Source organism: Strigops habroptila, chromosome 6 (assembly GCF_004027225.2).
Source record: "Strigops habroptila isolate Jane chromosome 6, bStrHab1.2.pri, whole genome shotgun sequence".
In the NCBI taxonomy this organism is placed as follows: Eukaryota; Metazoa; Chordata; class Aves; order Psittaciformes; family Psittacidae; genus Strigops; species Strigops habroptila.
In genome coordinates this window covers 15825635-15837995 of record NC_044282.2, presented here as the reverse complement: position 1 = coordinate 15837995, position 12361 = coordinate 15825635, and the positions used below count along the sequence as shown (strand labels likewise).

General features: G+C 44.1%; 1 protein-coding gene across 1 annotated transcript; it reads right to left on the bottom strand.

Annotated features, from left to right (window-relative positions):
- Positions 1–1461: 1461 nt before the first annotated feature.
- Positions 1462–12136, bottom strand: OSTM1 (osteoclastogenesis associated transmembrane protein 1). The gene is made up of 6 exons (XM_030490346.1): positions 11760–12136; positions 8484–8598; positions 6907–7004; positions 5484–5648; positions 4536–4701; positions 1462–4228 (listed from the first exon to the last, which is right to left on the bottom strand). The coding sequence occupies exons 1-6, from the start codon at positions 12105–12107 to the stop codon at positions 4173–4175; spliced, it is 948 nt and encodes a 315-aa protein (XP_030346206.1). The 5' UTR covers positions 12108–12136; the 3' UTR covers positions 1462–4172.
- Positions 12137–12361: the final 225 nt, after the last annotated feature.

The following is a 12361-nucleotide window of genomic DNA, read 5'->3' as shown; positions in this document are numbered from 1 at the left end:
TTACCCATGCTCTGATTAGGAGTGCAGTGACTTCGCTAATCACACAGCTCATCATTCCAGAGAAACTCCATATTCAGCACATGAAAACTCACGTATAAATTAGCAGAAATGCAAGAAGATTTGATGGTACTCGATTAGCTGGACAGTAAACACCAGAAACAAAATACTAGAACACTGAAGCCATTTTGTGATTGCAGTGGATGTTTATAAAGATCGGGGGGGGGAGGGGGAAGCAGCCATTACACAAAAAGAACTGAGTTTTGTTTGTTTTAAAGAAAATGTCCCCTGTTTAGTGCTGAACAGGAGTCCTCAACTCAGCTTGAAATAGAACAGGAGCTTTGTAGAGAGCCTTTGAACCAGGATTACTTCAAAACCATCCACTTCAACAGCATTACACAACTCTGGTACCCTCCCAGAAGAAAGCAGTTGCTTTTAAGTAACTCAGAAGCAAGTCCCTGTTGCCATCCCACTACTCGTTCCCATTCCCAGCTTGCATACGCAGCCCACCCCCATGTCCCATCACAGACCAGTGGGGTACCTGTGCTCAGCTGCTCCACCTCCCTGCTACAATTCACCAGCCTCACCTCCACCAATGAGCCAGAGCTTTCCCCCTTTCCAGCCCAGCTGCAATCAAGGCCCCATTTGTACCCTCTTTCCCCAGGGTCTTTCAACCAGCTGTGAACTTTAACAGCCTCCTCCTCTAAAACACGTTGTTTAAATGTGCTTAAAACCCCACATTTCCACCCTCAATTATGCTCTGAGCCTCTGCTCCACTTATTGGGTAAATCCCCCACTCTTGCCGCTTGCTCTTCTCCTGTGCTTACTCCCTTTCAAGTCCCTCTCCCAAGCATACAGGCAACCAAAACCATTCTTACTTTTCCGGATTAAGCTGCACCTCAGACACTGGCATTACAACTTTCCCAGCCTTCCTGGAAATCCCTTGCAAATGATGCACTGAGATTTAAGTTTCCCTTCCAGATACCCACATCCTACCGCTAGTGCACGAGGCTGCTACCATCAGGTGAGACACCCTGCTCTCTCCATAGTGAGGCACTGCGCTGCCGTTTTTAGGGAACTCTTTCAGCTCAGCAGCAATCCAACACCATGCCTGCTGAAGCTGACAATGCAGGTAATCCAAATCCTTCTCACAAAGACAGAAAGTTATCCCCACTTAGCCTTACTCACAAACACCCATCCAAGAAACTCTGTTGCAACTACCAGGAGCCTTTCAATATACTTCAGTAAGCTCTGACTGAGCTGAAACTCCAGCCTTTCTCAGCAGTTGCAGTTCATTTGTTCCATAATTCAGCACAGCACTGCTTTGAAAACATCTTTCTGATGCTGTTTTCCTGCAAACGGCATAATGAGGAATAATAAGCAGGTGCTTCTGAACACAGACCCAAAACAGCAGGAGTATAAAACTACTAGAAATGAAGCAATTAAGTAACCACACTGTTCATAGTTTATTGACAATCTTTATTAGAGCTGACTTTCCATGTTTAGAGATTTCCTAGTAAGTATAAATATGAATCAAAGTGCTACCCCACAGTAAGAAATCTTTATTTGCACAAAAAGATACAAACCACCAGGATTTCAAAGTTCATCCTATTTAGTACAGGTAATCCCAAAAAGGCAAAAAATAAACCAAGATGAAAGACTAGCAGCAAAAAGAATTCTAGTTCTCCTTCAACAGTCTGTGTGCTTCCGCATTTCTTTAGGAAACAGAGTATAAAGAGAATTCAAGCAATTTATATATGAAATATCCTACCAATATAACACTGTGTAAAGAAAGCTAGTAGTACAAAGATTTGGAGGAAAAAAAGAAAAAAAATACAGAGGAGAAGATAGTAGATGCAATATTAAAAATCTCAAGTGTAAACTTTACTGTTGCTTTAAAATAAAAACCAACCAAAGCCACATGAGTATTTCTGTTTGGCTCCGCAGCCAGGAAAATAAGAAAAGCTGATTTTTTAATTTTTTCTTTTCTTTTTTTAAAGTGCTTAACCACCATATCCAAAAGTAATGACTTTCAGACCTACTTAACATGAATGTGCTCAAAAAGCCACTGCTTACAGTATAAAAGCAGTCATTCTGAAATGCTGCACATACAAACTGGCTTTATCTGCACAAATGAAAGATTCCTTTGAACAGTTCTCAATCATATGATGTCCCAAATCAATGTAATGCTATTAAAGCAGGCAGCTGAATAAGTCCCAGAAAGTTGAAGTTTAAGAATAATAGATATAAAAAATAATCTTTTTTTTTTTTTAAAGGCAGTGTGCCTCTCCCAGCCGCAAGAAGGTAACTTTACATAATAACCACGAGAAACAGTTTTGTGTCACTGTTGGAAACTACCTAGAACAAACTGACTGTTGACCTAGTAATTCACATGTTTAACAGAGGGAGATAAATACTTCTGACTGATAAAATACAAAAAGGCAATCATGTGGGTGGGACCAAGGGCTAACACGGTATTTCACTTAGTATCAACCATACTGTCAACTAGACTTAAGAGCTCAGTAAAAACACAAAAAATAACAAGAAAGAACAGAAAACCAATGATTTGAAGAGCTTTAGGAGTGTTTTGTTACATTGTTACATATTTATTTGCGCCTTAGTGCACAGGTAAAATTTAACATTGTAGGCTCCAATGCAAGTCAAATACGTAAGACTATTCCACAGTGGTTTTTGACAGACATCAGACACACAGATTCCAAGAGAAATCTAATCTTTTGGCTGTAATGGCCATTCATTTTTACCTCAAGTTTAGAGAAACCATTTTTAAATGGCAGCAAAGACTCTGGCATTCATTAACCTCAACTACAGCTATAAATCATTTCAACCCCACCACTCTCCCACACCAGTACTGTAATAACCAGCCTGAACCGTCAGTACTGCTGCAGCCACCGAACTGTGCCCACAGCCTGTCAGTAGTGCTACCCATCCCTGCAGTTACTGTACTGATTCCTCCCTCAGCTTTGGAATCCTGCAAGCTTGAATTTGTTTACATTCATCTATTTCACAGGCCTATTTTTTTTTTTTTTTAAGAACTATTCCTTTAAAGTTCAATTCCCAACACAGTACCTTCATTGTCCTTTGGGACAGTTTTTAAGTTAGAGAACCCCCTGGTTCATTTACCACTAAAATACATATTATCTAGAAAAGGTAACTTTTCCCCTACAAAGCTCCTGTAAACACACCTCAGGATTAAGCCACAGCAAGCTCTAGACCAAGAAATTCAGCATCTCCAGTGACTTGACTTTACCTCACTTCTCTACATAAACAACAAAACACTCAAACAAAAAAAAAAAAAAAAAAAAGAAAAAACACCCTTTATAATTAAAAAGGAAAGGAAGTAACACAATAAACAGACAAGGAGTGAAGCATTTGGTTACCCAAACAGAGATCTAAAATAAGCCTCTGAAAATGTAACATACGAAAAGCAATGATTTTAGTGGTCAAAGTGTGCAAATGACTAAATACGCCGTTTGTTTCAGAGATAACCGAATACTGTAGTCATCAATGATTACTATTCTAGTCTAGCACTGGCAGTTCTGTTGCTTTTGTTGCTGGTTTTGGACATTCTATATTACCACTTTCTCTGCATATTTCATGCCTTTTTTAACTGATACCAGCAGCATGACTTCAGAGCAGTATAGGAAAGATGGGAATGTTTTTAAAGGTTTCCTGTTCATCCCAAGACTGGCAAGACTGAATATTATGTAGAATTAAACCTAATGTTTCAAGCAGGAACATCAAATATTACTTCAAGTTTTGTCTGTCTATGAAAATCACCCCAAAAAGATTCAGAATCTCAGGTTTCTGGGAAACAAATATGATAAATATGAGAAAATACCATGCAAGAGAAGTGTAGCTATTCTACTGATGAGAAGTACAAAAGCTTAGAAACAGAAAAACACCAGCTTCAGCCCAAGACTGAAAGAAAAAAATCCACAGATTTTTCAAAACCAGAGTCCATACAGTGTCACACAGCCCTGCCTTGTCATGTTTGTTAATATGCTCGCTTAGAAGTCAGACAGCATTTTGTTTAACTTGTGTTGCTCTGTATCATTACACTAAACCATAATTAACTCCTCTTTTGTGCCGGCCTCATTCCAACACAATTGTACCCACTGTATACCAGCAGCAGTTCTCAGGTTTTGTTTTGCAGCTCAGCTGTATTTTTCTTGGATGTTCACAAGACTGGCATTTGACTGGATGCGCTTGGCTAGAAAGGGAAAAATTATATGAAAATTAAACACAAAGAATTCCACAAAACTAGTCTCTCCACTCCCTCTATTTATCCGACACAGACTTGCAAACAGCTTTCTGTTCACGTCCAGAAACTTTAATGAAAAGATATGGCTGTAGCTCTTTACTACCCTTCTTCAGGGGACAGCAGCAGACTAATAGTTGCTATTAGCGCCGTCAGCACAGCTGCAGGCAGATCTGGCTGGGCCCCCACTCCCACAAGAGCCAAGCGAGTCCCTGGCACCACCCAGCTCTCACAGCGAAATGCCAGCACCACCACTTACGCAAAATGAGTATCCGCTTCTTCTGCTTTGAGTGAAGGAAGCTACTAAGATAAAAAACAATAGGTAGGAAGAGAATAAAGGATGAAACTGCAATCACTGGGACTGTATCACTGCAGGGAACAGAACAGTTGAAAGTCCTGCTCCAAAGCTTCCGAGTGATATTCATCTAAAAGAAAAACATAAGCAAGCTGTGAAAGCAAGCACATGCATTTCTGCTGTGCAGCATGGTAAACGCTCAGGTCTCAAGACACTCAAGCGTTCAAACACGACCTCAGAAAAAAACACTTTAACAGACCTTCCCCCAAAAGCAAGCAAATCCCCGGAAATGTAAAAACAGTCAATCAAACAGAGCCAAAATTTCACATCAAAACTTTTACAAGCTTCAAAACCAGACTGTACTCGGAAACACTGTAGACATTGCACATGTCTGTTTCCCAGAGAACCCACTGACAGCTTTCAGGGACAGGGCTAATCCCATACTTTCAACAGCACTCCTTTTGCCCAAACCACTTAAACCCCCACAATACAACAAAGCTGTTTCCAAACATATGTCGCCAATGCCAAGGACCCCTAGAAACAGCTGCTGTAATAAGGAATCAATTATTACACAGGCCAGAACAATAGCAGTAAAGCTTCACAGAAGAGAAAGGATTTTTTTTTCTTTAAATCCATCCCCTTCACAGTACAAGACATGGAAGTGCTGCCTCTCACACGGGAATGCACTTGGGTGATCAGGAGCTTCAGTCACACTCCTGCTGCACTGACTGGGACAAGACCAAGATAGCCACATAAGCTAACTTCCCCCCACAGGATATGAGCCTGCCAAAGGCACTGCTGCCAAGGCTAAAGGGAAAAGGCAATCCCTAGGAAGACAAGCGCAAACGACTTCCATTAATGAAGAACTCCACAACAAAGTCTCCCTGTTGAGTATCTATAATAAACACTTACTGCATCTTCCACGTCGATACACAAGTGTGCGGAGTTCTCAGACTCACCACCTTGCCTGTTCATCCTTTGCAAGTTGTTATACAGGTCATTCAACATCTTGTAGGTTTCGTTGCAGTTTTTACATACTTCTGTGTAGTTATTTGGTGACAGATGGATGGTTTGTTCCTAGGGTTACAAAACTCTGGATGAATGCTGGTTTAAGCATTATTTAAAAAAATAAATAAATAAAAAAAAGAAAAAAAAAAAGCCACCACTTAAAAACTAGAGTCAAGTTTGAACCAAAATCCTGATTTCTAGCATCCCGGATTGAGTAGAGGCCCAGATGGACAATTCATATGAGAAAGCAGGAGGAAAAGGGACCAACTCCAATTCAGTAGGGACAAGTACCATTTCCTGCAAGTTCTGCATCTCAAACTGTTCTTTGAACTAGTAGGGAGGTTTTTTATTTAAACACTTATTTTTATAATACCAGTTCCCAGGAAGAAAAAATAAGTCACTAGTAATGGAATGTTATTCTGGAGCCTGAGCTACTGTGTTCCTCCATAGTTTTTTGGTTTTATTTGCCCATACCTAACAACTGGTAGGTTGCAACTGCTGAGCTATACTAACAGGGACAGATATTGCAACCCAGTAATGGTTTTACCAGCTACCAACCCACCACTGGGTTTGAAGTTCCAGTTTAGACACTTGAGGTGACCGGCAGGCCAGTCCACACAGCTCCTGACCAAAGCCTAAAGACATATTTCCTAGATATCATTAATGATCAAAAAAAACCCCAACAGTTTCCTCAGAGAACAGCCTATACCCATCATTTCCCATTTTTACTATTGAACAACTCTGTAACTTGGCCAGTTTCTGTTTAAAATGGAATATGCACAGTTTCTTAGGCTATTTAGGGCATTTTCTGTAAGGACAATTACCACATTTGTTTCACTAAGTTATATTGCCTCTGCAATATGGACAAACATTAACTACCCATAATTTTACTAGTCAAAAGAATTGTTACAATGATTTGAGGTAGCTGATCTTTCTGAACTAGTCTATATTATCAAAAGGTTATTTAAAGACTGAATTAAGTTAGAAGACAACAATTCCACAAAGATACAGAAAAAGAGACAGCATGCAGACATGCCAGGTTTTACTATATAATTACCAACTATTGTGAATTCAGAAATTCTGATGTGAAGTAGCATTGTAATTACATACAAAATGAAGTCAAGGTGAATATCAATTACAATTAATTTTATGCTCTCAATCTGTAAATATCTGTGTTTAACAGATCATTGCTTTATCTGCCTAAAATTCTCAAACTCACCAGCAATTTATTTGCCTAATCTGTATCTACAGTTTATTCAGCATAAATAAGATTTTGCTGGCAATTAGAGGATATAAGTGCTTCTCTGAAGTACACAGCATAAATTACCTGAAGGTTATGTTCAAAACATGTCAAAGATTTATTGAATAAATCCAGGAATTCTACAGTAGAATTTGATAGTCCCTCACTGTTGTTCTTTAAACAATCTGTCAAAGAGAAAGAAAAACATCAGGATATTCTAATTTCTAACATTTCCATAGCAAACAAGCCTCAGATACTTCACTCCTGCAAAAAGAGCTCTAGCCAACACTATGGTTTCCTTATCTGCCTGCCACTAACGTCTCAGACCCGCTGACCTAACTCTTCATCGAGAACATATTTCAGAATTAATTGGCCTTGATTAAGTGAAAGATGAAGACTATCATCAAGAGCTTTCTGAAGAGGGGATCGGAATTATCTTTGGACTTTAAGATAAAACAACACATTACTTTTATTTCCTAGCCTGCAAATCTGGCTTTGCCCAGCAGCAGTAACAGCCATTTTGTGAAAGCAGAAGCACCAGTAGCGAAGATGAAACAGAAAGCATCAAGAAGCAGCTAGACCATGAACACAATAGTAGAAACCAGAGTGTAGGTTATTGTCGTTTAAGAGTTGACCATTTCAACAGCTTTGATGGGACCTCTAGAGCTTTTCTCCCAGTCATAGGCTCAACCCTACCATGTTACTGCTTCCATCCATCCCACGCCACTTCAGATGCTCTAATCAGACAGACCCTTAAAAACAGCGGTTTGAGAACTTAAAACGTCCAGCAACAGCACCATGAGAGCAAGCCACCATCCTAGAAAATTCTCCTGAAATAAGGAAGAGCTATCAGTACCGAGGGCAAGCATTCAGCTGGACACCAGGCAGGCAGCGCACAGGTCACAGACTAAGCATGGCAGGACAGCACAGCCCACAGAGCTGCTCCTGTACTGCCTTTCCAACCCTCACAAAGGAAAAACTCTTCTGGGCTCTCGAGGGAATTTGCAGCAAACACAGGATAACACTCAACTCCATAGTGCTATTCCCACTGTTTTCCAGCAGACCTACTAGCATAGGGTCCCACTTCCCACACCAGGGGAATGGCAAAAAGCCACAGTTTAGCTGTAAGAATGACACAGCACCATCAGCATGGGCACAGTGAGATACACAGATAGACTTGGACACACTCCACCCATAAAATGAAATCAAAAGCATGGCTGTGGAGCCAGGTGCTGTTCAACACGTACGCACCCCAGAGTTACTGACTTTACTAACAAACAAAAGTTTCTTATGTAAGGTTTTGGTTGGGGTTTGTTTGGTTTTTTTAATGGGAAGACAGAGAAGAAACTGCAATGAAGCTAAGGAAAGTCTCTCGTGAGGTCTGTATGTCACAAAGAAAATTAGCAAGACTACCTTTCGAAAGAATAGTCTAAAATAAATATTCATGTAACAACTAAGTTTTCTGACAGGCCAGTGCCCTTGGATTTTGGTATTATCCTTTAATGAATAAAAAGCTCTTGTACCCTTCTTTTGAGTGGCTTTAGTTTAGGATTTTTGTGTTACCTACTGACTATATTTAAACAAGCACATATAATTTTCATCAGTGCAAATTTCAGGGACTAAGTCATAACAGTAGCATGAAAGCTACAGAAGGAGTCACGTACTTGGACAGTTGGCTGCCTCCCAGGTTTCGTTAAAGAACTCCGAAAGGGTCACAACTATCTGCAGCCTGTCTGAGGTCAAGATGCTTTTGGCACAATTGTGGCTCTCGGAAGAATTCTGGAAGAAAAAGGAAACAACAGAGAAAGCAATCAGGTGTTAGCAATACAAAGAGAAAATTTTGAAATGCATTTTAGGCAAGCACAGCTTAACAATCACAAACATTTCTCAAATCGGCAACTGATGGAACAATAAAAATCTTTGATCCTCCAGTTTGTACAATGAGCAGCATAGCTCACTGCACATGGTCTTTGAAGACCTACTAGGAGTGCATGCAAGTCAGTTAAAAAAGGAAAAAGCCAGCACAGAGACAGGGCCTCTGCCAGGTAGCTCATACTCATCCACTTCTGGGCTGCTGCCTCAGGAGCCCACCCAAGGCACGTGCAGTCAGAGAGAAGGATGGTGGCGTTCTCATTAGACTGAAGGAACATTTGAAGGAGCTGAACCAACGGACTGGCCTCAAGATAAAACAAACCCAAACAGCAGAAAACAACCTGTGAAACCACTGTGCTGTATCAGCAGCAAACTTCCTGCCAGTGCAGCAATACCAGGAGTACAGTCCTCTGGGCAGCAGCACCGGCAGCGGCACCCCCAAGCTCTGGCTCTTGTCCTCCCCAGAAAACATGTACCAGCTCACCTGTCCTAACCAGCCACCCAACACCCGCCCCCCATCTTCAAAGCAGGAACTGGCACAACTCTTACAGCAACTTTTTCTCTGGACCAAGCTCATAAAACAACACAGAGCGACTATAAAAGCAGTTACAGAACAAACAGAAAGCATTCCTATCAGAATTCAGAACAGTATTTTTCTCCCTCAAAGCTTTATTTTCTCCTTCAAATCACTAACACAAATCCATGACCTCCAGTCAGCTGACTCCTGTACTCTAGCTCCTGGTTTCTGGCTGCTAGGTTGACTTAAGCACTTCTCAAAATTGCCAAAGCTGTCAAAAGCCTCTTTGATAAGTGACGTGGGACACAGAAGAAAATAATCTCTTTAAAGGGAAAGACGTTCCTGTTTACAGAGCTTTGAGATCCAGTTTCTGCCTCCCTTTGTTAAAACAGGTTTATTTTTTAAATAGGAAGTTTCCCTTGAGACTCAGCTGCAGAACTAGACTATTGCCACATCTGGTAACGCTGACATTCACCCGCTTTCGCTTCTACCAAATTACACACAGACGTGCAAGAAAGTTGTTTATGCAGAAAAACTCTCCAGTTGCTTCACAAAGACCTTTAACTGTGAAACTTCCTCACCAGCTGGACTCATGAGTGGGGAAAAAGCACTCTAAATCCAAAACCGAATCAAGTAGGCCTATATCATACCTTAAATACATGTGGGTAATTTATTTCTTTAATTAGCTGACTGAGGAGGATTTTACATTTCAGAGATGTCCAAAAACTTAACTTGGCTGCTCCTTTCATGCTGCACTATATCTACTGTAGGATGACAAAGATAAAACCATCAGATAACTGACTACTTGTGATGACGGACAGAGGTTGCAAGAGCTCACTTCCTTTATTTACTTGGTTAGTTAAACCACACACAGAAGGAAAGCCAAATGCTCTTTAATACGGACGTGCCTTCCAGACCACACAGGAGACCAGTTCCTTCTAGGCTGCCACTGCTCAAGCACAGCAGCTGCAATGAGTTCATAAGTACTGTAAGTACTGGGATATGTTTGGCAACCTAATCCTAGCCAACACATCATGCTGAAAACACCCAAGGGAATTACATACTCAGTTTCTCACTTTGACATTACTTAGTCACTGATATGAAGCAGCTTCCATATTAGAAACAAATAAGACTACTACAGGTTTACAAACTGAAACAAAAGAGCACTGGAAAGATATTTGCCCTGGTGAGGACAATTGTCAAATGAACATCCATGTGCTTTTCCAATACAAGCACTGGGGTGGTGAGGGGAAACGAGCAGACAACGCATCAAAAGCAGAATGACACTTCTTCACATGACGGGTAACTAAGCTGTGAAATGGCCTGCATCAGGACACTGCAGCTCCAGAAGTTTACCTGGGTTTAAAGAGCAACACATTTTTCTTGTCAGTAGCGATTCTAAATACAGATTCAGAAATCCCAAGACTGGAAGCATAATCCAGGGGCTATAAACTTGCTCTCTGCTTGTACTCTTACCAGGGCACCCACTTCTAGCCATCATCACAGAACAGACAAAGGTTCTTTGGGCTGATCCACTACTGATGTCCTCACTGCATCCCAGGGACTAACTTTTGCAAGTGGATAAACTGGATTAGAACACGCTAAACTAGTCATGAACCACCTCCAATACTAAGAGTGAAGAAAGAAGGGATGATCAAGAGTCTGGAGAACATAAACAGAAGACCCAGCTTCAATCAAGGTTTCCCACTGATGGGGTCCACAGACTCCAGCCAGCACTCAGGACTTCCTAGTTCATTGCCACACACTCCCATCAGCTTCGGAGGCAAAACCTCTGTGACACAGGTCCCCACAGACGATGTGCATCGCTGGCCACAGCTTCAGAGACCATCAATTTTCCAAGAAGTGCCAGGCAACTAAGCTCTGGCAGTGCTCCTCACTGGTGCTCTACAACAGCCAGCGAGCCAGAGCACTGCTTTAGCCATTGCTACATCAGCAAGAACAACTCAAGTTTTTCCACTTGCACAGCTTTTTTTCTGCAGGTGGAGCAACTTGCTCCAGACCATGCCAGGGGCTGGTGGCTCGGACCATTCTGCAATGCTGGGCAGTGCAACACTGCTGTCACTAACAACGGTGCTTCCCAAACACTCCCAGCCCCTGCTAAGCCGCCTTACACACCAGCTGGAGTTCACAGGCTGGCAACTAAGCTTCGCAGGCTGGAGATCCGCTTACCAGAGCACGGGTGCGCTGCTCCCAGCGCTAGTGTCACAGGTCACACCACCAGCCTCACTGTGCCCGGCCAGACACACGCCGCCCCTCCTCACCCCAACACGGAACCGGGCGAGATGCCCGCTAACAGGCCGCAGGGGCGGGCGAAGCAGCGGTGTCCCAGCGTGAGGCCCACCTTCCCGGTGACTCGGAGCCACTTGCGCAGGGCCCAGCGGCGCGCTGGCACGGAACTTACACGCCTGGAAGCCTAAAGGAGGCTGCCCAGGCCCCCAGCCCGGCCCCGGTGCAGCGGGAAGAGCCGCCCGCTGCGCTCCCTCCCGCCCCGGCAGCCCCCTCGCCCGCCCGCCCGGCCCCACGGACGCACCCCGACGGCGCGGGCGATGTTGCCGTACTGTGCGAGGAGGTGCCGGTAGTGGCGGTGGCAGGCCTGGCACAGCCGCACCGGGCGGGCGCTGCGGCCCAGGCAGCCCGTCAGCGCCGCGCTGCCCTCCGCGAAGTCGGCGAGGAGCTGGCGGCACTCGGGCTCCAGCTCGGGCAGGTCTCCGGGCAGCCCCGCGCCCCACAGCTCCTCCGCCAGCTCCTCCGCCTCGCCCAGCGCCTCTTGCGCAGGGAGCCGGCGCGACTCCCCGGCGGCCGCGGGGCCGAGGGCGAGCGCCAGGGCGGGCAGCAGCAGCGCCGGCAACAGCAGCACCACGCAGGGCAGCGGCGCCATAGCGGCCGCGCCGAGGAAGCGGAAGCGCCGCGCCAAGAAACAGCCCACCCCGCTGCTGGCGCCGCGGCTCATTTGCTGCGGCGGGAAACGGGCGGGGCCATCGCGGCGCGGCGGCGGCGCGGCCCCGAGGCGCGGTGCGGGAGTAGCGCGGTCACGCTGTGCTCTGTGCGGGGCGCAGTGTCTGCGGCAGGGACGGCTTCACCCGGCAGCGTGGCTTGTGGCGCAGGAACCCAACCGTGTCCTGCGCTGCGCCG